Source organism: Ahaetulla prasina, chromosome 6 (assembly GCF_028640845.1).
Source record: "Ahaetulla prasina isolate Xishuangbanna chromosome 6, ASM2864084v1, whole genome shotgun sequence".
NCBI lineage: Eukaryota > Metazoa > Chordata > Lepidosauria > Squamata > Colubridae > Ahaetulla > Ahaetulla prasina.
This window is the reverse complement of record NC_080544.1, coordinates 101,684,760-101,711,161: the sequence shown is the minus strand read 5'-3', so window position 1 is coordinate 101,711,161 and position 26,402 is coordinate 101,684,760. Positions and strand designations below refer to the sequence as shown.

The window sequence follows — 26,402 nt, the reverse complement described above, 5'->3', positions numbered from 1 at the left end:
TATCTGTTACTATGCTGAGTAAAGTGCATTCCAAGTCTGCATGGGATCTGCTATCAGTCTTGCCATAAATTGAATCCCTTGATCCAAAGATGAGATTCAGCAGGTTCTGACCAGTTCTGGAGAACCGGTAGTAAAAATTCTGACTGGCACCGCCCCCATCTAGTCTCTGCCTTCCAAGACCCAGCTGATTGGGAGGGAATTGTGATTTTGCAGTAACCTTCCCCTAGAGTGGGGGGGGGAAATGGGGATTTTGCAGTAACCTTCCCCTGGAGTGGGGTGGGAATGGACATTTTACAGTATCCTTCCCCTGCCATGCACACCAAGCCATGCCACACCCATCAAGCCACACCCACAGAACTAATAGTAAAAAATTTTGAAACCCACCACTGCCTTGACCATCACAGAATAAGACTCCTAACTTTCAATGAGTTTATAATACTGGAGGTGATATAGAGAAGTAAAAAGAAATGATGTAAATTTTCTTCATTGCTTCTATTAAAAATTATTTCCTAACGTTACCTGAGTGATGGACAAAAAGATTTTATTTACAGCATACAATGCAAGAAACATTTGCTAAATGATTATTTGAATTAATAAGTACAAATGCTAGAAATATCAACACTAAAAATCCCCACATTAATATCAATTAATTCAAGACTAAGTATCGATAAACAACAAACAAATTAAATGAATGAATGATGAATATGAAAGTTCCCAGGATTATTCCCTGGATTTGGAAAAATCACTAGCCTGAAAGAAATCTGGTTTAGTTCCTCCAAAGCAAGTCAAATCAGAACCCTTCCTGAAGCCTTGTTAAGTGAAAAACCACACAAATTCTCTTACTTCAAACAAGTGCCTTCTCAGGCATGCCCAGTGATTTCTATGTCTGGTCCAAGATAGCTCATTTGGTGCCAACTTTAGTAACATTTCAGAGCCAGATAAAAGTATTATTATTCAGTCTTGATTTAACACCTAATTTATTATATTCAATAGTAAGTATTTTCTGCAATTATGCTGTTTTTATCCTTGTCTAAATTTCCTAAGTTTGATGAAGGCTAGAAAGCATTAATAAATGGGGTACTTGAAGACTCCAAATGGGATTGGACTAAGGTAAGCAAAATGGTACAATTACAATTACTTCCTATGAGCAGACTCTATGATTCTGTTAATGCACTCCCAAAAAATAGCATTTGCTTTTTTAGTAGATGTATCACACTGCTGGCTCACATTTGACTTGTGCTTGACAAGGTCACCCAGAAGCCTTTCACATGTACTATCACCAAGTCAGATCTCTCTTGCCCTATACAGGTAGTCGACAACTTAACAGCAGTTCAAATTTTTCACATTTATGATCCTTGCAGCATCCCCGTGGTCATGTGATTTACATTCAGATGTTTGACAACTGGGTCATATTTATGACAGTTGCAATGTGGGGGGGGTGTCATGTGATCACCTTTTGCAATCTTCTAACAAGCAAAATCAATGGGGGAACCAGATTCACTTAACAATCGTGTTAATAATTTAACAAATGCTATTATTGGCATCCTCCAGACTCAAAAGACTATGGTATCGTGCTCTGGAAACAGCATCTAGTGTGGCTAAAAAGGCCAATTTGAGAGTGGCAATCCCTTCCACACTGAGGGCAGATACATTCTGTCCCCTGCCCAGCCCCCAGATTTTGCTGGTTCCGGGACTGCCTCTCTGCCTCAGCCTGCCTAACAAATGTCTCTTTGAACAAATGCAGTGATTCATTTAACAAATGTGGCAAGTCGTAAAATTGGAGAAAATTCACTTAACAAATTTCTCACTTAGCAACATAAATCCTGGGCTCAATTGTGGTTGTAAGTTGAGGACTACCTGTAATTCGTATTTCCTTCCCAGATGTAGAATTCCCTGTGGAATTTCCTCTTATTAATTTCAGTCCATAAGCAGGCCAGTCTAGATCTTTCTGACTTATTTGAAACATTTATATAGTTACCAAACTCAACATGGCATACAGAATAATTAAATATATACAAAATAAATATAACACATAACACTAAAGCAAGCTAAAACTTTAAATAGCAATCAGAAATAAAATATGCTCTATGTCCCCAAGAGGGAACCTTATTCATCCTGATCCAAGCAACTGAAGAGTCACATTTTTATTGTGTTTCTTTCAGCCCAGCTTTGTTATATGCAGACCTGGTCAATATAAAAATACCTGATAAAATGTTGAATTAAACATGTGGCATTCAACTCAAACTGAAGCGGAGCCAGTAATGAGCATTCACCAGATGCATTCATTCAACCAATTGTGAGTCCAACTAACAACAGTAACATATAGCTCATATTTTATCCATTTTATTAAGAAGAGATTTTTTTATAAGACACTATGTTGAAGGCTGACAAGCTCTGCGAGGCTGGCATAACTCAAGAAACACAAACAAAACAAAACCACTTGAGTTTCTGCAAAGATTATATTGCTAGCAGGATAATGTAACTCAGCCCTGAAAGCTTGTCAAAGCAATATTCCCATTTAACACACCTATCTTAATTAAGGCAGAGTTGGTCTTTTTCTCATACCATACTACCACCTTCTTCTCAAGTAAGGAATATTTTCTGCAGTGATCCAGCTCCCTGTCTAATTTCCTCTTCTATCTTCCATGTTCCCAAGGCCTGATAGCTATGATAGTACCTCCTTCTTCATGCTCACTCTCCTTCCACCATGGAATGCATGGAGAATAATGACCCTAACCGACAAAGATTAGACTGGCAACTCAAGGCCAATGTTCTTAATCTGGCCAGCCTTGAAGCCATTTCCTCTACTTTCCATAATATTTGACACTGCTTCCAATAATCTCTTTGGGTCAGGATGGCCCTTTCAGTGAATTAAAGGTTTTAATCTCCTCCTCTTTCTGCACACAGAATTGTGTATTCCACCTCATGTGGAAGGCAGGGGTAGTAATTAGAACAGGAGGGGGAAATGCTGAATACATGGAACAGGGAAATCATTCCTGCACAAAGAGAAAGCAGTGAAACACCAGATATACTTCAGAATGAAAAACTATCGCTGTCGAGTTAAGCAGACACAGGAAAGAATGCAATAAACTTTGAATCCACTTTCTTGGACAGACAGAAGTAAGGTAAACATTAAAAGGAAAACCACTCAAATCCCAGAAAGTAATTCTTGAGCCTTCCTCTCTATGTACGCTATCCATTTACACACAGCCATGGCAGAATCCAGACATTCCCAAAAGGGAGCTGCACTACTTGGAGAAAATTTGAGGCTCAAGGAACTCAAGGCAAGAGCAAACCATGTGTGGGTACAGCCATAAACTCTGCATCATGCCACAGAGTATTTTAAAAGCAAATTCTGCAAATGGCAACAAGTCAGGCCAAATGTTCTATTGCTGGACAGAGAGCAAGACAAATGTTGTTCTAATATCACATTTCTTCACTCCATCTTTGTATTCAGTTCCAGGTGATGAGGCAATCATAAATGAAATGACTGGCCAGTAATTGAAAGATAGCTTACCAGTACCTGGATGTACATGGCGAATCAAAATCTGGAATCACGTAACAAAAATCCTGTTTTGAAAAAACAGTGCCAAACCAGTTGTGTAGCTCCTAGAGTGAATGATAACCTATTACATAGAATAAAAGAAGCTATTACTTCTAGAATGTCCATTAAAATATTCAAAATATCCAATGTTGTGGTCCACCAGCAGCCTGCGGAGCTGGCAACGGAGTCAGACAGCAATGAGGCTGAGGAAGAACATGGGCCAGTCTGGAGGCTGGAGAAGGCCCGGATGAGGGCTCTGCATCAGAGGCAGAGGTGGGGCCAGGGCCATCGGGGAGTGATGTGCGGACTCCAGAGCCTCCAGAGACTGACAGTAGTGAGGCAGAGAAACAGGAGGAGCCTGTTCCTAATGCATGCATGAGAAGAGCTTCCAGAAGGCAAGAGCAGCTAAAGCAAAGAGGATGACTCGGGAGTAGGGCCAAGGGATGATTGGTCCCTTCCATAAGGCTTAAAAGACCAGCAACGGCGTTTGGACTCTTTGCCGGAAAACAACATTGATAGCTTTGTCTTGTTGCATTTGTTTCATATCGGTGTCTTCCGAACTTTTGCCAAGGCAGGCCTTTGGCAATTTGCCTAACTGGACCAAGGTTGGTGAAAGGACTGAGGAATTGTGTTGAGAGGAATTTGCTTTAATTTAGTTGGACTATGTTCTAATAAAGTTTGTTGTTTTTACACTGACTGAGTTTCCTACTACCTACTTGGGCCTGGGTCACAACATCCGAGTCCTAAAGTCCAAAGTCTCATGATTCAGCAGGAAAGGCAAGCAGGGGTGTCCAAACTTGGCAACTTTAAGACTTGTGGACTTCAACTCCCAACTTTGCTGGCTGAGGAATTCTGGGAGTTGAAGTCCACAAGTCTTAAAGTTGCCAAGTTTGGACACTCCTGAATTAGAGCAAACAGTTCAGCAGGCAGCAGCAGGTAACACAGTCCTGATAGATCTTTGACAATTGCTCTCACCTGTAGCCACTAGAGATCTCTTGACAAAAATATGGCCTATCTTAAAACCCCCTCTGTGTCCAACAGTCTTAATGTCTTAAGAGGAGGAAAAGTGAATAAAGCAACAGAAGAGATCATTGCAGTAGGTGAGGGTTGAACTGAGACCTTGGTGTAATCAAACCTAGAGACCCCCAAGGACTCCAGTAACATGTCCTTCAGACACAGAAAATGGAGAAAAATCAAACTGGTGGGAAATAATTTGGATATGAATAAAAGGAAAAACAGAACTGGTACCATTTTGAAATGACTAGACCACATGTATCCATTTTGTTTCTCTCTTCTTTTATTCTTATTCATCTTTTTTCAAAAAGCTTGCCATACTGCAGCTCCAAGATTTTTGTGCAAGTATATTGTTTTATGTACAATGCAACAGTCCATGTTTTGCTGGGTTTTCTGCTTTTAAATAAATTTTAGGCTTCTCGTGCTATGTGCCTATCATGTATACCATCCCTCCAAGTTGTATCCCTGAATCAGGATCGCTAGTTCTTGTTTACTTTTTATACTTTTTGCAGTAGTGTGGAATTATTATTATTATAGTATTAGATCTCTCAGCGGCCTTCGATACCATCGACCATGGTATCCTGCTGCGCCGGCTGGAGGGATTGGGAGTGGGAGGCACCGTTTATCGGTGGTTCTCCTCCTATCTCTCTGACCGGTCGCAGTCGGTGTTGACAGGGGGGCAGAGGTCGGCTCCGAGGCGCCTCACTTGTGGGGTGCCGCAGGGGTCGATCCTCTCGCCCCTTCTGTTTAACATCTACATGAAGCCGCTGGGTGAGATCATCAGTGGTTTCGGTGTGAAGTACCAGCTGTATGCGGATGACACCCAGCTGTACTTTTCTACACCGGACCACCCCAACGGTTATCAAGTGCTGTCCCGGTGTCTGGAGGCCGTACGGGTCTGGATGGGGAGAAACAGGCTCAAGCTCAATCCCGCCAAGACAGAGTGGCTGTGGATGCCGGCATCCCGGTACAGTCAGCTAAATCCGCGGCTGACCATCGGTGGCGAGTCATTGGCCCCGATGGAGAGGGTTCGCAACTTAGGCGTCCTCCTGGACGAACGGCTGTCTCTAGAAGATCATCTGACGGCCGTCTCCAGGAGAGCGTTCTACCAGGTTCGCCTGGTACGCCAGTTGCGCCCCTTTCTGGACCGGGATGCCCTATGCACAGTCACTCACGCACTCGTGACGTCTCGCCTGGATTACTGCAATGCTCTCTACATGGGGTTCCCCTTGAAGGGCATCCGGAGGCTACAGTTAGTCCAGAATGCGGCTGCGCGGGTGATAGATGGAGCCCCTCGTGGCTCCCGCATAACACCCATCCTGCGCAGACTGCACTGGCTGCCTGTGGCCTTCCGGGTGCGCTTCAAGTTTTTAGTTTAGTTTAGTTTAGTTTTATTAGATTTTTATACCGCCCTTCTCCCGAAGGACTCAGGGCGGTGTACAGCCGAAATAAAATACAGAGTATATACAATTAAAAGAAATTAAAAGAAACTATTAATAAATGGCCGATAATTTAAAAATTAAAAAATTTACAAATGTTTAAAATCTCTAAAACCCCAATTTAAAATCACTATTTATGCCAGTCCTGCTTGAATAAATAAGTATGTTTTTAGCTCACGACGGAAGGTCCAAGATCAGGAACTTGGCGTAAGCCAGGGGAGTTCGTTCCAGGCGTCGGTGCTCCCACAGAAGGCCCTACCCTGGGAGCCGCCAGCCGACATTGTTTGGCGGACGGCACCCTGAGAAGGCCCTCTCTGTGAGGCGTCTGGTCGATGGGAGGCATACGGTAACAGCAGGCGGTCTCGTAAGTACCGGGTCCTAAGCCATGGGCGCTTTAAAGGTGGTAACCAGGATCTTGAAGCGCACCGAAGACCACAGGAAGCCAGTGCAACCACGGAGCAGAGGTGTTACGTGGGAGCCTCGGCGGCTCCCATTACCACTCGCGCAGCTGCATTCTGGACTAACTGCAGCCTCCGGTGCACCTCAAGGGCAGCCCCATGTAGAGAGCATTGCAATAATCCAGCGAGGCGTAACCAGGCGTGGTGACCGTGCATAAGGCATCCCGGTCAAGGAAGGGACGCAACTGGCGAACCAAGCGAACTTGGTAAAAAGCCCTCCTGGTGACGGCTGCCAGATGTTCCTCAAAGGACAGCCGGCCATCCAGGAGGACGCCCAAGTTGCGAACCACCTCCTTTGGGGCCACTAACTCGCCCCCAACAGTCAGCTGCGGATGCAGCTGACTGTACCGGGGTGCCGGAATCCACAGCCACTCCGTCTTGGAGGGATTGAGCTTGAGTCTGTTTCTCCCCATCCAGACCCGTACGGACCACCTTTAAAGCGCTCCATGGCATTGGGCCGGGTTATTTACGGGACCGCATACTGCTACCGAATACCTCTCACCGACCCGTGCGCTCTCATAGAGAGGGTCTCCTCAGGGTGCCGTCAGCGAGGCAATGTCGTCTGGCGACGCCCAGGGGAACGGCCTTCTCTGTGGGGGCTCCCACCCTTTGGAACGAACTACCCCCCGGACTCCGTCAGCTTCCGGACCTTCGGACCTTCCGCCGCGGGCTTAAAACATACTTATTTAATTGTGCAGGACTGAGCTAGATTTTAAATTTATGGGTTTTAATTGGGTTTTATTTGTATGTTTTAATTAACGGGCTTTTTGAATAAGTTTTTTAATGGTTTTTATACTGTATTTATGTGTTTTTAAGTGCCTGTAAACCGCCCTGAGTCCTTCGGGAGATAGGGCGGTATATAAATATGATTAAATAAATAAATAAATAAATAAATAAAATAAATACTTTTTACAGTAGTGTGGAACCATCTGAGGTTTTAAGTACCGTGGTAGTGTTTCTGTTGTGGTGGCTTTTGAAACTCTAAGACCCCTCCTGACCATCCTAACCTCCTGATTTTTCTATTTACAGTCCCTATCTGCTTACTCGCTCAGCTCTTAACTTTATAACTGCCAATAATACAATACAAGAAAACCAGGGGTGGACAACTATGGCAACTGTACAACCTGTAGACCTCAATTCCCAATTGTATTCCCCTGGGTAAAAACCAATAATCCTTGAGGAATAAAAATAGTCAATTAATGAACAATTGGACTCTAAATTTCTCTATGAGAAATTTTCTAATGAGGAGAACAATCAGCCAGTGGAATGGCTTGCCTTCAGAAGTTGCGTCACTGAAGGCTTTCAAGAAGAGACTAGACAGCCAGTTGTCTGGAATGGTGTAGACTCTCCTGCTTCTGCAAGGAGTTGGACTAGCTGACCTCCAAGGTCCCTTCCAACTCTGTTATCTTGTTCTACGGCTGATACTGTGTTTCCCCGAAAATAAGACCTATTCAGAAAATAAGTCCTAGCTTGATTTCTTGGGGTAGGCATAATATATGCCCTATTCCAAAAGTAGATCTGGAACAATTTGCTCCACACTAGGCAGGAGCAACCCAGCATGACGGCTGAAAGCAGAGCTGCTAGGAGGGTGAAGAGCCCCCGCGAGGTCAGGAGCAACATGGCCAAAAGTGTCCCAGCAAGGGCAGCAAGCAGGGCAGGCAGAGGCTGGGTCATGCCAAGAACGTGGGCCATTTCAGCTGATTGATGTAAGACTGTTCTTGAAGGGGGCACAAGACGCGTGGGGCCTCCTGCTGCTTTTGCAGCCTCAATCGGCTGCAAGAGCAGCCGGGATTCTTTGAGGCGGGGGCAGGATGTTGGCCGCTGATCAGCTGTTCCATGGACCAAGCTGCTGGTAACAGGGGCAGCTTCTCTACCCCTACCCCACACTTCCCGGTACGGGAGGGAGGGGGGAAATAAGACCTCTAAAAAATAAAACCCTAACCTCCCCAAAAATAAGACCAGGTGCCTTTTTTGGTGGCCCAAAATATATAAGATCCGATCTTATTTTCGGGGAAACACAGTAGCTTACCTGTGCCTGAATTAAGTGGCATGGTTTTCATATATTTTCTGAAACGAAGCATAGAAACCTTCGGAGTTTTCCATAACTGAAGCACTGTCACAGAGACCTCCTTCCTGACCATTCCCACAACCTGTGGAAGCACAAGTACAGCCTCCCCAGCTGATCTTAGCCCACTGATTGGATGGTATATCAGAACCAATCCTTGTGATTTTTAAGACTATATGCCATTCAGGGCTTTTTAAACTGATCTCAACACATTCAATTAGTTCTGGTCACACAAAGCCATTGTCGTGCTTGTAGAACAATCATTATACAATTTCATTTTTGCCCACTTAACGAATGGGCAAGTGCATTCTGCACTGCTCATTTAAGGGCACTGGTTTACTTTTAATTTTAAATGACCACCATAATCCTTGGATATTGCTTTTGTATGTAATTAAGTTTTTGTCTACTTAATACATGTTGTTTTTCTGATTTAAATGCTTAACTGTAACCTTCAAAGACAATTTTGATTAATTGAGCAAATAATACCACCATCACCATAACCAAAATTATTAAAATTACTGCTTCACAGACCCATTCTACACAAATCTACTCAGAAATTAATTCAGACACATAAGTAGAAATCCACTGATTTAAACTGTAATCCTCTACATACATATTTAGTAATTAAATTGAATTAAAAATAGTGTTAAGCCACTGACTGTAAAAATACAAGTGTTCGCTTTACCCAAAATCATTTATACACAAGAATATCACAACATAGAAATCGACACTATTTTCCATAAATTCTTCGAAAGATATATATAAACATTTTAACATAAAAAAGTAATAAAGTTGGAAATCATTTATCATTCAAATTACTGATCAAAATGCCATTTTAATCCTTTCTAGTAACCCTAGTCTACAGTGAGAAATAAGCAGACAACATGCCATTGGGAAAGGCTACAACCACAAAAATGCATCAGAATACCTCTCAAAGTATAAAGCAGGTAATAAGGAAAGTCAGCAAATTTGAAACTGCATAAACCTTTTAATGAAACAGTAAATTTCTACAGAAACAATTTTAATAGGATTACAGAATTGCAGTGAAAGCTTATCAATTGAAAGGGACTCAATACTGAGATGTTATGGAACCAAACACCACTGTAAAAGCTACATTACTACAGGATAGTGAAGGACCACAGCTCAGTAATAAGGTGTACACTTTGCATATAATATGTCAAATCCAATTTGGTGTATCTCCAGACAAAATAATCTCCCATCAGAAGGCAAGTCTCAACAATTGCCTTTGTTACATTTCAGGATAGTAAGTATATCAGTATCAACAGCTACAAACTGTATCAGCAGTTACAGACAAATTTGGCCTCCTCTTGAGGGAGCCCTGCTCAGACATGCTGGTCAAACAATTACTCCTCAAGTATTTTCAAGTATTAAAGTCCAAAATGCTCCTTAGTATTAGTAGTTTAGATCTTTTGGGAAAGAGTAATACAGGCAGTCCTTGGCTTATAACCATTTCTTTAGTGACTATTCAAAGTTACAACACTACTGAAAAAGTGATTTATGACTCTTCCACATTTATGATCACTGCCGCTTCCCCATGTTCACATGATCAAAATTCAGATGCTTGGCAACTCACTTGTATTTACAACATCTGCAGTGTCCCAGGGTCATGTGATCTCCATTTGTTATCTTCTCAGCCGGCTTCCAATAAGCAAAGTCAATAAGGGAACCCAGAGTAGCTTAATGTTTCACTTAAGAACAGCAATGATTCATTTAACAACTGTGGCAAAAAGATCATAAAATGAGGCACAACTCACTTAACAACTGCCTTACTTAGCAATAGAAATTTGGGGCTCAATTGTAGTCATAAGTCAAGGGCCACCTGTAGACCAAGGGAACTACCTTGATAGTTTTGGGCTCAATTGTGAGTAGATTTCTTACGAGGACTGCACTCAAGTCCATTTTAAGTGATAACTTAAAATTCTGACTTGGCTAAAAATGTGAACTACCAATTATACAATTCTTCAACTAGGATTGGCGAATGCTTAAGCCCTTGGAACTCATTATGAGCCAGAAATCATATACTAGGTGCAATATGCCAATGACCCATTCATTTGTTTTCACAGCTTTCCTGATGGTTTAGCAAAAAATAAACTGAGCATCTATTACTGCAGCTTTTGATGAGATCTTGTTTTCTGCCCAAACAAGTTAAATTATGCGTTAGGAGTACAGGTAGTCCTCAACTTACAACAGTTCATTTAGGTCAAACTCTTCAAAGTTACAATGACATTGAAAAAAGTGAGTTATGACCATTTTCCACACATATGAATCAGCATCCTCATGGTCACGTGATTTACATTCGGATACTTGACCACGTTTATGATGGTTGCAGTGTTCCTGAGTCATGTGATCACCCTCTGCAACCTTCTGACAAGCGAAGTTAATGGGGAAACCAGATTCACTTAAGAACCGTGTTACTAATTTAACAACTGCAGTGATTCAATTAACAAATGTGGCAAGAAAAGTCATACAATGGGACAAAATTCACTTAACAAATTTCTCACATAAATTCTGGGCTCAATTGTGGTCGTAAGTTGAGGACTATCTGTATGTCCCTTTTCTTCTTCTTCTTCCTGAGAGGATGGTTTCAGTCCATCATTTGCAGAAGGGGAGATGTCAAGCCTACAGAGACTCCAACACGAGGTGCCCTAGAGCTTTGTTTGCTCCCCTATGCTTCATCTACATGAAGTTGTTGAGAAAAGTCATTAGCATATACTTTTGAAATGAATTTTAAGAAGTCATTCCACGGAAAAATGCTTCTGTTTTGTATTGTCTTTTTGCAAATCATGATAGGATAAGATTTTGAAGGTTAAGACTACAGGGAACCAGGGAACTAAAGATTACACTAAAGGAGGACACTTAAATTTGACTTACAGAATGTAGTAAAAACTATTGTATTGAGGGATATTTGTGAACAGTGGATCCAGAATTTAAGGGTGTCTTTTCTTTTATAAACAGACTGTTTAAAAATACTTTATGAAAAGGAACAGATTTTACCATACAAGATTCAAATTGGTTTCAATGGGTATTCATAAGGGACAGGCAACAAGAATTATATGGAGAAAGATGCTATACTGGATATACAAATTAAAACAGGCTAGCTTAATAATTAAAAGAGATATACAAATAAAAGAGCAATCTGGATATCTTCCTATATTGAATTTAAAAAAGGGATTTGTTAAAGTTCTGAAGACTTTTGTGAGAAGGGACAAATAAAAAATAAATAAAATTTTAGGAAATTATTTGAAAGCACTAAAAATCAAGATTGCTAAAATACTGATGTTATCTGATCAAGGGTAAAATAGATCAGTTGCTATCTCTGTTAACCTTTAGTGGGTTTTTGTTAACTAGACATGGATGAGAAGTTTTTGAGGATATGAGTTGAGATATGGGAAGAAGAGATAATGTGCTGTATTTTAAGAGAAGATAAGTTACTAAAATTGTTTATACTTGTGATTAAGGGGGAAGAAATCTATGTATTTCTTTCGCTTTTTTTACTATATGCTTATTTTTTTCTTTTATATTTTTCAGTACTTTATTTTTTCTTTTTGTTTCTATTAGTTTTTATCTTTATAATCTTTTTATATTACTACAAAATAATTGATTACTACAAAAAAGCAACAGAAGATAGACTATTTAAAATGCTGAATAGCTTAAGTCTTCACAGCTCTACTATCAAAATCAGATAGCCTAAAATAACCTCACAGCTATGCAACTTGACAGTGACAAGTGAATGTGAGAGAGCCAATGAGAACTCAACCTAAAAATGACATATGACTCATGGGTAGCAGAAGCAAGCAAAAGTAGAGACAGGTATCGCTTATGGTCGAATTAATTATTTCAAAACATATTAAAGGTAGCAAATTTTGTCACATTTGTTCAAAAAAACTATCAGGGATACTCTATATTTAATTAGTCCAATTAATACAAATTATTACTGTTAAAATCAAAAATATTCCCACTAGACAAAATGGATACAGATTTTTTTTTTCTGCCAGGACTATTTTGTTCTCCAGAAAACACTGACTCTGACCTAAGTAAAGATAATGCCTCACAGAGGTTCCAGCTGAAGATTTTAAAAATTGCAAGTACTGGATATTTTTTAGATTTCTGCCTATTTATCCGTAGTAGCGTGAACTACTTTGGAAACTCTGTCCATAGAAAAGGCTAACACATCCAAAACTTCTCAGAAAGTAATTCTGTCTTGTAGGGTGGGTAACACAGAACAAGGGATTTGTCTCAATGAATTCATTCATGAAATTTTAGGCTTCATATTAAGAAAACTATATGAAACACTGACCGCATATGCTTCTTTAAAAGAACAAAATATTGCACACGTTTCTCAGCTAGGTTCAAAATTTGTAAGAATACTAATTAGTATACAATAATGCAGAACAGCTGCAACATAATTCTACTCGGTATGTAAATAAAAGTGATTCCCAAACAATCACATTAGGTGATCCCCACTTCTACAAAGGACTCAAGGCGGTTTATAATCAAAATAACACAACCTGATCAAACTGTATTTAACATAACTAAATGAAGACAATTCCAGCACCATCAGTGTGCACCCTCTCTGCCGGATAAAGTTGAAAACCAAGGAGCTAGGGAAATTCCTCATGCCCGGACACAAGATCTTCCTAAAGGCAGGGGCAACCAGAGACAGCAAACTGTTGGCTTGCCAACCTCCCCACCCCAACCTGCTGGCCTCCTGTGGAATGGGATTATTCAGCATTCCTTCCCTCCAACAATGCTCACAGCAAATCAAATCTGAACAGAAAAGCCAGTCCTGGGGTATATTCTGTAATTATAGGATACATGTAACTTTATTTCCATGCCTGAAGCAGACTTCATGGATAATCCATGGAATTTTTTTTATGGCTACCGAACAGATTGCCACCATCTTTATTCAATATGCTTTTCTTACTTTTCTGCCTAGTCTATGCCTCCAGGGATTCCCATGTAAGTGCTAAAGTTCTCAGCAAGTATTAAAGTTCTCCTAAAAGGATATTTATGTGACTCTAAAACTGACTCTAAAACGCCCTACTGAAAATTGTCTGCTTCTGCTGATCTGCTTCAATTATTATTTTCTCAATGAATTTCTGACAATCCTTCCAATTTTATCTGGAGGGGGATAATATTATTTTCAAGTAAGTATAACAAATTCCCTTCACTGAGAACTGCATGCAAGTCCAATCCATTTGAAAAAAAATAATCCCCAATATTATTAATTTATTATTATTGGGCTGAGGGAGCTATTGCTAGAATTTCTACCACAGCCTTAATAGCTTGGTATCAAAGTTGCAAAATCCTAAAGGGTTTAGGATCAGATAGATGGCAAAGGCCCTCTCTTCATTTAAGAACTTAACCACTTACTAAAATAATCAGAGGCCCTCTTTGATGCCTCAGATTATTTTAAGATGAAGTCTTTTCAAACCGCTAATCTAAGTCATGACATCTTCTTCTAGGAAAAGTTTTTTGCAGTTTGTTAAAATCAAGGAAAAGGCATCTGCTGGATAATTTCAATAGATGTTTAATTAATATTTCACTATTTTAGAGGGGTATTTTTAACTGTCAATTATTTGAGAATCCCCTAGAACTCCTTGAAGAGAAAGTCCAAAACATAAGTGTTGATTTCAGAACACAAAATATGAAAAGTAACTGGGTTTTTTTGGTGCTTCCTTTGCCACCACAAACTTCAGCTGTTTTGACGCAGATCATTTTCACTGCCTTCTAATTATACAAATTGTGGTAAACAATGAAACAATAATTTGAGCCTAACTTTTTTTTTAACTAATTTCAGTTAACCATAAGGTATAGTTCAGCACAACTAAGCATTATTAAGTATTCTGATTTTCATGACTCTCAATTAATGGCACTGTTATTATTAATGATCATCACACTGACTGATCGTAATATGACAAACAGGAAATGCATAGAATTCCTTTGTGGAGTGGGGAGAAAATCGGCATCAACAATATTTCTCCAGAGGCAGGAAATTTGGCTTGATTAATATACAAATAAAAATGTAGAGACTTTCTCCAAAACCCTGGTTAAACTCAGCCTGCTTGATTTTTTTTTTCAACCTAGTTTCCAAATCTAGCTACTGAAAGCTGTCACCTATATTGGGGATAAAGAAACTAAGATCTTTCATGTGTTCCCTTGCAATGATCAGCAATTCCAACAACTGTGGCTAATGGTGATGGAGGCTACAAGTTGTGATTCAGCATCTTCTGAGGGCCTCAGATAATTACACATTCTTCTTTGCTGAAAATGTTTCTGGCATATTATTTTCTTCAAAAGACAGGCCCTCAACGTCTTTCAGATTATTTTTCGTAAATAAAGGAAAAAGTAGATACAAATTTCTAAAAGACTAGTACTCGTCTCTTAGAATATATGAAATTGATTTACGGTAAGTCTAACTATATTATTTTTCATGTGATTATAATAGCTATTAACAAGTAAATATGTGAGAATCCTACAAATGCTCAAAGGTGATACGGAACTCTAATTAAAGAAATAATCAGATTCTATGAAGTCCACACCAGAAAAATGGAATACTTCAATTGCCTAAAATCAATCAAGGATTTGATACTAAGCAGACCAGACGCTATTGAAAAAGTATCTCCTCTCAGAGGTCCATTTATCCAGCATGCAGAATTGGACTCTGTCTGCCCTTATTCCTAGGCTATACAACACATTCTGTCACAAGTCATATTTGGTCTTTATTTTGCTTTTACTGTGGACTCATATCTTTAATCAAAGTTTTAACTGTCTATTTTTCTGTTTGTTTTAGTTTATATTTTGTATTTGGCATTATAACTACAGCTATCCACTTAACCATCTGAATGAAGAAACAGGATACAAACAGATAACACAAGTTTGATGTTGCTCAGTATTCAAGCTCAATCTAAGTAAAATGTAGCACAGCACAGAAAAAATAAATCTGCCAATGATTATTTTAATATAACTTCTTAATGTAATTTTAAATCCCACTAACAAATGACTATTATTTCCATTCTACACTTACTTCCATAGGTTCCCAAGCAACTTAAAAAAGGAATATAGTAGTGTTAAATAACACTTCTTTAAAACTACTTTCACAAATTAGAAATGTTAATTGTAAAAGTCATATAAACAGGAAATATGAAAACTGCTTGGTCCAAGAATCATTACTTTATAAATACTTGGGTAAACAAGCACATCTTCAGCTGACATCTAAAAGATAAACTACTTTTTCTTTGTAGAATTTTGTAACTGAGGTACAGCTATTGAGAATGTCCTAATAGCAATTGCACTTAAGACTTACTTACTGCTTCATAGTGCTTTACAGCACTCTCTATGCGGTTTATAGAGTCTGCATATTGCCCCCAACAATCTGGGTCTCCACTTTATCAGCCTTGGAAGGATGGAAGGATGGAAGGCTGCATTAACCTTGAGCTGGTCAGAATCGAATTCCTGGCAGTAGGCAGTAAGTTAACCTGCAATGCTGCATTCTAACCACTGTGCCATGATTCTAACGTTAGCCCTTGAACTCTGAACCAAACGACCTGTTGGGTTTTCCCAGCTACCTTCAGTGCATAAATTAGATTGTATTGGAGGAAGACAATATTAAATTCCTGGTACCTACCAGTAGTTAAAGTTTTATAGACCAATGCCAACACCCAATACTAGATCCAATAATTGAGGGAAGCCCAGTGAAGCACTTTCAGGCCCATGTTATGTGGTGCAATTTAGCATATACTTTAATATGGTGGTGATTATGATCTGCAACAATTGAAACTTCTGGACAACTTTCAAGGGTATCTCAATGTCAAGTGCATTTGTATAAGCCATTTGTGTGTTATCAAAGCATTGAACTATCCCAATCCAAGAGATCTGAGCTGCTAAATGAGCTGATTGTAGACAGTTGTTGAGATGGCCTGTGCCTCTAGTAACAAAATGGAAACAAGGAGAGGCCTTCAGCTACACACCTACTAATGTGGAATTTTTTTTTTTTTTTATATTCAAAAAGTTTTTATTAGTCAAAAAAAAGGTTTATACAAATACATATCAGGTATGGTAAATTTTCATTTTTCTTATCTAAAATAAGAATTTTACTCAAATTTTTTAACACATACAACAGCCATATGGCAAGCAGGTAACACGAAGTAGCTAAGTTTACAAATTTTAAATACGTAATAAAGAAGGGTCAAGAATAAACAGAATATCGTACTAAAGAGAATAAGGAAAACCAACACAATCCCAAATATCTTTATCACTTCCTAGTTTTAGATCTCAGAACTCTGGGTTCAGCCTGACCCAACTCCAGGGCCGCAACAGCGGCAGCCGCTTCCGCCCCATGATCTATAACCTCCCCTTCTTCAATTCCTGGGTCATCTGATTCCAGGAGGGCTTTGTGTTCCTCCACATAGGCCGTAGCCTCCGCAATTGTACTGATTTTTTTCGTAATGCCCTCCCGGAAAATCATCAATCCCTCTGGCATCAGCCATCTGAAGCCCACTCCTTCTGGTACAATTTGCTTGACAAAAATAATATTTCTTTCTTTTTCACGTACCTGTCTGGGAATCTGCCTCAGAATGGCTATCTCCTGCCCCTGTAAATCAGTGCCCCACTCCTATGTTTTCTAAGAATTTCATCTCTCGCCTCTTCTCACAAATTTGACATGAACCTCTCTGGGAACTGCATGCGTGCGTGCATATTGCAATTAACTCTATAAACTCGATCCACATCCCAATTCATGAAATCAACACCTCTCCCAAGAAATTCTCCCAACAATTTAGTCACAACATCTCTCAAGTCTTCTTGGTCCACTTCTTCCAAATTTTGAAACCTAAGGAAATAAGACATTTTATCCATCTGTAGTCCAAGCACAGCATTGCCTGTCGTCTCCTCTCTTTTCTGCACTGCCCGCATCTCACCCTCCAAACCTTCCACTTTCTGCTTGTTTTCTGCTGAAACTTGTTGAGTATCCTTTAAATCCTTTTGGATAGTCACAATTTCTGCTCTTATTTCATCCAATTTCTTGTCCATATTAGATAACTTTTCCAAAATTCTCCATCTCTCCAGCAGTTGGTCTCTGACCTTTGCCATTAAGGAAAAAAAAAAATACAAAATCCTCAGGCAGGCACAGTATCCTTGTAATTTCCTCCGGATCCACCAGGGGGCACTCACAGGAGCAACGAGTCCAGAGTACAGTTAGTCAACCAGGAAGCCGAAGGGAAGTGATGTCATCAAAATTCTCATAGTGAAGGCGGAAGCTGGACGCCACCACTGTTCCCCAGAAGGAGGGGGCCTCAAACCTTCCCTCCTAAATTTCTCCATCACCTCTTCTCCAGAGCTCCACAAAACCGTAATCTTCTTATTTTAAGTTCTCCTCTCTCCAGAATAACTCGTGCTCCTTCCAACCGCAGGGGAGAAAAACCCCCGCACTCGGAGCACTCCACTCACGTTTACCGATATTCCTTCCTTCTCCTCCTCAATTCTTCTCCGTTCCTGTTCACCACCAGGCTGCTGCAGTTATAAATCCAATGCCCGGTGTCACGGGCACAGCGCCCAGGCGACGACCAAAATAATGGCCGCGGCCTGTGGCCTCCAAACCCCGCCAAGCCTAGGACGCGCCAGCATCGGTCCCCACAGTCCTGTATGTCGGCTGGGAGACCCCTGGCGAGCCGTCCGTGCGGCAGGTGTCCTTTTCGGAACACCTGGCCCCTGAGGGCCTCGGCGGCGGCCGGATTCGGGCGCTGGAGGCAGGAGAAGCCTTCCAGACGTCCGTTGCCGCTGGACACCGGAAGTCGTCTCCCCTAATGTGGAATTGATACTATCACAACAGCTTCCGTTCTAACAACATCACTTCCACTTCCCTTCATTTATGTGCACACAAGCAATAATTACACAAAAGCAATAAATAAACAAACTTGTTGGAACATCAATACTAGTGGATTGAGGTACTTTTGAGGTGAGGCATCTTCTACAAATTCAGGCATTGTCTCATTCCTTTGATATAAAATAGCTGAAGAGAAACACAGCTCATATGCTATGTAGGAATTCAAAAGTATGACATGTCGTTGTTAGAGCTATTAAATAACATTTTATAGGGATTCCTCCCATTAGTCTTACCAAACTATTAAGAACAATGCTCGGAACATCCGTTTTTTAAGAATCCTTCAAATTTCCATGAGGCCTATTATTCTTAACCACTACTCATTCAACTTGAAATTAAAAAACAAAAAAACATGGAATCTGCTAGCAGGATAGAACAAGCAATATATGCCTGTTATTACATGCAATTAATTTACACAATGCAGCGATAAACTAACATTCACACCGTTGACCGCTAGCAGCACTTCTCTAAAGGAACAGCACAGGCCTCACACACCATAAAAAGGGCTAGGATTTTCAAGAATCCAAGGCTTGGCTCAGGAAGACAGACTGACAGCAACAGCTGAGAGAGTATCCTGTATTGATCCTGCAACATCCTGGCATTCCAGAGAGGGTAACAGGGGAAAAGGCTTTCGGATGACATAAATAAACTCCCGAGAGCCCCCAAGTTGAAAAAAGCCACTCCATTATGCCACAAAGTTGTTACCTGAAAGTTTCCTGAATTTGGGAGGATCAGAACTTCACACAATGTTCTAGAGTTAACATTCAGGCCAGCGGGTCTCTTTTTTACATTTTATTTTAATTGTTATGACTTCACATCTCCTGGAGTGTATCAAAGATGAGTAAAAGGGGCAGAAAAAAGGAGGTGAGTAAAAGGGTCAGAAAAGAGGAGATAAGTAACAGAAAAGAGGGGATGAGTAAAGGGACCAGAAAAGTTGGAGATGAGTAAAAGGGCCAGAAAAGAGGGAGTCAGTAAAGGGGCCAGAAAAAAGATGAGTCAAAGGGGCCAGAAAAGAGGGGGATAAGTAGAAGCCAGAAAAGAGGGGATGAGTAAAGGATCAGAAAATATGAGGATGAGCAAAGGGGCCAAGGGATCAAGAACAGAGTTATCCCTAACCCCCACACTCATCCCCTATCCCCTGTCTCTGCACTAAAAAAAAACAAAAAACCCCAAAGGAGACCAAAGCTCCTGGGTTTAAAGGTTAGGGATTAGGTTATTATTATTATTATTATGGGTATGGATGGAGGGGGCTTCTTACAAGTATCCCGAGAAAACCATCCTCCAAAGGAGAAGAGATAAAAAGCCGCCCCAAGCCCTCCAGGCATCCCTCCCCCCCCCACCTCCCGGCTCCCACTTCTGAGGACGAAACTTCCCCGCAACCCCACAAAACGCCCACCACCAACCGCCCCCGACGCCTCCCTCCCTCCCTCCCTCCCCTCAACCGCCCCTCCCCAGCGACCCCCATAGGCCCCTCAGCCTTCCACTCTCCGGCCCGGGGCGGAAGACCCCCAACAATGGTGGTCCGAGGGGCGATGGCGGCCGAGCCACCCTCCACCCCGCCCCGAAGTCGCAGCTCCCGGTGGTTCCCGCTTCAGCCGGTCGACCGGTGGGAAGTGGGGAGCGAAGAGGAGCGGGCGCGGCGTACCTATAGAAGGCCCCGTTGGAGCCTCGCACTTCCACCGTCAGCTCCTCCATGTTGGGGCCGCAAAGGACGCCGGGACGGGCTTCTAGAAACTATCGCCACCTGAGTGGGTTATAGAGGAGGCAGGAAGAACAAGGAGGGGACGCGGGGCTCCCCCACCCCCGCCCCCAGGGCTCTTCCCCCACCCCACCCCCCTCCGCAGACCCGGCGCAGGCCCAGGGCCGTGGGAGGCGGAGCGGCAGGGCAAACGCGACAGGCGGGGGCGGCGCCGCCCTCAGTCGCCGCGGGCGACTCACAGCGGCGGAAGGATCTCCTCGGCGGTTCTGCGTCCCTTCCTCGGGCACCTCGCGCAAGCCCCGAAGGCGACTTCTGCCTTCCTTTTTCCTCCCCCCCCCCAACTTCACCCCTAGGAGGCGGGGCTTGCGCGTCTTCTTCCCGTGGCTGGTGTTTCCCTCCGCCACCACTTTTATCCGCTTGCCTCTGGCCGCCACGGCGTTGGCGGGACTTCAACTCCCAGCATTCCTAGCGGCTCGAAGCCGTTATATGCACCTGAGCAGGAGGCGTGGGAGTTGTAGTGCCAAACACCTGTGATGAGGGGCGGGGTTGGAGGGGGAGGCAGGCCTCCAGTAACAGCCGAGCATCCTTCAGTTGGGCTCAAGTGGAAACTCGAATGGGAGAAGCAGCTGCTTTTTTGAAGCGTGGATTTCAAAGTTCCAGAGTTCCCCAGTCGGCTTTCTGGCTGGGGAATTCGGGGACTTTTAATAGTCCACCTTTTAAAAGTTGAGAAACGTTTGTAAGGAAATAGATATACTGAAATACTACAATTAGTAGAAAACGTTGCTTTATTGTATACAATATTGTATACAATGATATATAATAATAATTATATATTACAATAATAATAATAATATTGTAATAAACTTACAATAATATTGAAACATATATTTTTATGCCATGGGGAGCAATAAAGGTGAAGGCTGAGTAAGTGGGTAGCTGCCCAGGAGCAGTTAATCCTATTCAAATTCTTGAATATAGCTCATCTGTCTGGAACCCGCACTACATATTGGACATAAATACAATCGAGAGGGTCCAGAGATATTTTATGAGAAGAGTTCTCCACTCTCCTCTTAGACAACTTAGAACTACACTGACTTCAGTCTGACCTAAGCATAGTACATAAAATTATCTATCACAACGTCCTACCTGTCAATGACTACTTCAGCTTCAACCACAATACATGAGCACACAATAGATACCAATTTAAGGTAAACCACTCCAAACTCGATTGCAGAAAATAGGACTTCAGTAACAGAGTGGTCAATGCCTGGAATGCACTACCTGACTCTGTAGTTTCTTCCCCAAACCCCCAAAATTTTAAGCTTAAACTATCTACTGTTGACCTCACCCCATTCCTAAGAGGTCTGTAAGGGGCATGCATAAGTGTACCCACGTGCCTACCGTCCCTGTCCTAATATTCTTTTTTACGTACTCTTCATGTATTCAAATTATGTTTATACTTTTACCTGTTATCTTATATGTTATGTATTCTTGTATGTACCTTTAAATATTTGGGCGGGAAATCAGCACGTTGCTGATTGGACGAAGCCGCCAGTAGAACTGTATAAAAGGAGAGGTTTTCCCCCAGCCTGTTGCTGGGTTCACCATATATTAAAGAGCTGTTGTCACTACCCTGGTCTCCAGCCTCGTTACTTCCAGAACTTAACACTGGCGACGAAGGTGGGATCTCGAGGCTAAGGAGAACCAGAACCGAGCTGAGCACGAAGACCCGAACCCAGCAAACACAGGGCAGAAAAGCGGAGATGGCCAGTTACACTCCGCCCGCACCGTTTGACCGGCTAAGAGAAATGGGGAATGTATATGACCGTTTAACTTTCTAGAAGCCAACGAACTGCAAGGAGTTCCAGATAACAAAGGGCTTATTTCTTACGCCCCTGTGGCCCGGAGGTCATTGATATCGCGGAAGCCCTGGCAGAGCCAACGCCGTTACAATCGGTGTCGTGGCCAACACTACAGACTTTACTAAAAAACCACTTCGCGCCAACGCCGTCCAAATACGTGCGGCGGTTTGAATTCGGAGAGCGAAGGCAGATGGAGGCGAATCCATCGGTGACTACATGGCCGCCTAAGGAAGCGTCAAGGACTGCGGATACCGCGACCTGGGCGAGGTGCTCCTCGAGCAACTCATCCGAGGTCAAAGACATCCGTTTGCGGCGGCTGCTAGCAAAGAGCAACCTGGCCAGCACGCTCTGGGAAGCCAGAGCACATGAAATGTCCACCCAAGCGGCGGAGACACTGCAAAAGCCTCTCCCATCAAAGGCGGCGAAGCCAACTCCAGTGCACCAGGAGGAGGTTCAGACCGAATCTGCGGTGAAGATGAGGAAGGGTCTGCCAAACCGAGAAAGCGACAAAGGGACCGAGAGGCAGATGCGGAAGCTGCGGTGGTCAACACCAGCGCCAACGCTGCAAGTTTAAGGGCGCGATATGTCGGTGCGGAAAGAAAGGGCACCTAGCTCAAGTTTGTCGAGCGGCCCAACCTTCCGCCGAAAATTCAAATCGGCCAATCAGGCGCGGAATCGGCAAGGCGACCAGCGATTGGCTCAAACAAAAAGGCGTGATTCAAACCAAACGACTGTGGTCATAGGCCGCGCCTCGACTCGAGTGGAGAAGAAGATCTTCACCAAACCAAAAATAGAGGGAGTACGGTGCCGGCTCGAAGTAGACACGGGATCAGCAATCACCATCATGTCCTGGGACACTTTGGCGAAGTCACTACCGTCAGTCGCGAAGCGCCACCTGCAAGCACAATGGCTACGCGTCCACGACTACCAAGGGAATCGCATCCCTGTTCGAGGGACCACCTCCGTCCGAGTCGAGTACGGACCACACAAGAAGACCCTGCCCATCACGATCGTCGAAGGGACCCTGCCCAGTCTGTTGGGACTAGACTGGTTTCGTGCCCTGGGCATGGGAGTGACTGGCATCTACAGAAGTGACTGTAACCTGAAAGACATTCTCTTTAACGAGTTCGAAGATGTCTTCAAGGACTGCCTGGGCAAGTACAAGGGGACCCCTATTTCCTTCAACTTAGACCCCCAGGTAGCTCCCATTAGGCTTAAGGCGAGGAGGTCCTTTTGCCCTAAAACCAAAATTGACAAGGAGCTAGATAAGCTCATAAATCAGGGATTTTGGTGCCAGTCGATCACGCAAAGTGGGAGGCAATCGTCACCCCAATAAAACCAGACGGGTCAATTAGAATTTGCGCTGACTACAAGGCGGCAACAAAGCCTTACAGAAAAGCGCTTACCCGGTTCCGTGGTGCAACACTTGCTGCACTCTTTGGGGCGAGGGCAAGTCTTTGCAAAGTTAGACTTGGCTCAAGCCTACCAACAACTGCCTGTAGACGCCCGCACAGCGAAGCCCAAGCGATTGTAACACAGGGGGCCTTCAAGTGTACCCGATTGCAATTTGGGGTGAGTGTGGCACCAGGGCTGTTCCAAAACCTAATGGAGCGACTTCTGCAAGGGCTCCCAGGGTAGTTCCCTACTTGATGATGTCCTGATTTCAGGGGTAGAGGTGGGGAGGCGTTTGAAAGGTTCTGGGCATTTCGGACAGCGGATTAAAGTCAAGGTAAACAAATGCCAGATAGGGTCGAATCCGTGATTCTTGGGCTACCGGATAGACAAGAAGAATTCACCCACTGAGAGCAAGGTCAGGCAATTAGAAAGGCTCCAGCGCCCAAAAACAAAGCAGAGCTACAGGCATTCCTGGGGCTAGTGAATTTTAGCGGTTTTAAAAACAAAGCGACCGTTGCTGAACCGCTGCATAGGCTTTTAGGAAAAATACTGTTTGGTCTTGGGAAAGTCGGAAAATAGGGCTTTCGAAGCAGTAAAAAACCTGCTCTCGAATGACAGCCTGCTCATCCAATATCATAACACTTTGCCCCTAGTGCTGGTTTGCGATGCCTCCCCTTATGGGGTGGGGGCTGTACTCAGCCATAGACTTCCAAACGGCACAGAAGCCCCTATAGCTTTTTACTCTAGAGCGATGTCCTCCCAGAGAGGAACTACAGCCAATTAGATAAAGAAGCACTAGCCATTGTGTCAGGGTGAAAAATTCCACGAATATGTTTTTGGCGGGATTTTGAAATCGTGACTGACCACAGACCGCTACTAGGGATATTGGCTGGCGACCGCCTGTGGCACTTTGCACGCTTGACCCGATGGACTATTTTCTTAGCCGCTTATTCGTACAAGCTGCAGCATCGACCAGGAAAAGAAGTGGGGCATGCAGGCGCGTTAAGCAGATGCCCACTACCAGGGCGATCAAGACCCCACCCGGGACGCCCATCCTGCTTATTGACTCTTTGGACTCTGGCCCAGTCACATCTAAGGAAGTGGCTCGGGCATCATACCGGACATTATGTTAAGGACTGTACTCGGTTGGGTACAAAGAGGGTGGCCCTGCCTTGACGACGTTTAAGAATTTGTTAAAAAGCGGGATGAGCTCTCGGCTCAAGGGGTGCCTGTTATGGGGTGATCGTGTGGTAATCCCGATAAATTAAGGGAAAGGTACTGGACCTCCTCCACGAGGCCACCCAGGGATCGTCAGGATGAAGGGGCTAGCGAGAAGCTATGTGTGGTGGCCACTCATGGACTCAGAGATTGCTGAGAGGGTGGGGAAATGCCAGGCTTGCCAGAGTCAGACCCCTACCCCAACGGCCCCAGTCAGGAATGGGAAAACCCCAAGGGCCCTGGTCAAGAATCCACATTGATTTTGCTGGCCCTTTCCATGGCCAAACTTTCCTAGTGGTTGTCGACGCGCATTCTCTAAATGGTTGGAGATCATACTCATGAAATCCCTAACCCCACACTCATCCCTATCCCTGTCTCTGCACTAAAACAAAAACCCCAAAGGAGACCAAAGCTCCTGGGTTTAAAGGTTAGGATTAGGTTATTATTATTATTATTATGGGTATGGATGGAGGGCTTCTTACAAGTATCCCGAGAAAACCATCCTCCAAAGGAGAAGAGATAAAAGCCGCCCCAAGCCCTCCAGGCATCCCTCCCCCACCTCCCGGCTCCCACTTCTGAGGACGAAACTTCCCCGCAACCCCACAAAACGCCCACCACCAACCGCCCCCGACGCCTCCCTCCCTCCCTCCCTCCCCTCAACCGCCCCTCCCCAGCGACCCCCATAGGCCCCTCAGCCTTCCACTCTCCGGCCCGGGGCGGAAAGACCCCCCCCCAACAATGGTGGTCCGAGGGGCGATGGCGGCCGAGCCACCCCTCCACCCCGCCCCGAAGTCGCAGCTCCCGGTGGTTCCCGCTTCAGCCGGTCGACCGGTGGGAAGTGGGGGAGCGAAGAGGAGCGGGGCGCGGCGTACCTTATAGAAGGCCCCGTTGGAGCCTCGCACTTCCACCGTCAGCTCCTCCATGTTGGGGCCGCAAAGGACGCCGGGACGGGCTTCTAGAAACTATCGCCACCTGAGTGGGTTATAGAGGAGGCAGGAAGAACAAGGAGGGGACGCGGGGCTCCCCCACCCCCGCCCCCAGGGCTCTTCCCCCACCCCACCCCCCTCCGCAGACCCGGCGCAGGCCCAGGGCCGTGGGAGGCGGAGCGGCAGGGCAAACGCGACAGGCGGGGGCGGCGCCGCCCTCAGTCGCCGCGGGCGACTCACAGCGGCGGAAGGATCTCCTCGGCGGTTCTGCGTCCCTTCCTCGGGCACCTCGCGCAAGCCCGAAGGCGACTTCTGCCTTCCTTTTCCTCCCAACTTCACCCCTAGGAGGCGGGGCTTGCGCGTCTTCTTCCCGTGGCTGGTGTTTCCCTCCGCCACCACTTTTATCCGCTTGCCTCTGGCCTTCACGGCGTTGGCGGGACTTCAACTCCCAGCATTCCTAGCGGCTCGAAGCCGTTATATGCACCTGAGCAGGAGGCGTGGGAGTTGTAGTGCCAAACACCTGTGATGAGGGGCGGGGTTGGAGGGGGAGGCAGGCCTCCAGTAACAGCCGAGCATCCTTCAGTTGGGCTCAAGTGGAAACTCGAATGGGAGAAGCAGCTGCTTTTTTGAAGCGTGGATTTCAAAGTTCCAGAGTTCCCCAGTCGGCTTTCTGGCTGGGGAATTCGGGGACTTTTAATAGTCCACCTTTTAAAAGTTGAGAAACGTTTGTAAGGAAATAGATATACTGAAATACTACAATTAGTAGAAAACGTTGCTTTATTGTATACAATATTGTATACAATGATATATAATAATAATTATATATTACAATAATAATAATAATATTGTAATAATCTTACAATAATATTGTAATATATATT

At 43.8% G+C, this 26,402-nt stretch overlaps 1 protein-coding gene across 3 annotated transcripts in view; it reads right to left on the bottom strand.

The window, feature by feature from the left end:
* The window catches only part of FXR1 (FMR1 autosomal homolog 1), a 52,843-nt gene extending 27,239 nt beyond the window's left edge, over positions 1–25,604 (bottom strand). For 2 of the 3 annotated variants that reach the window (XM_058187465.1, XM_058187467.1), the window contains exon 1: positions 20,068–20,223. In XM_058187465.1, the coding sequence (XP_058043448.1) occupies positions 20,068–20,116 (49 nt within the window). In that variant the 5' untranslated portion in view covers positions 20,117–20,223. Of the gene's footprint in view, positions 1–20,067; positions 20,224–25,467 lie in introns of those variants that run through there. The other variant, XM_058187466.1, reaches the window with a different exon arrangement.
* Positions 25,605–26,402: the final 798 nt, after the last annotated feature.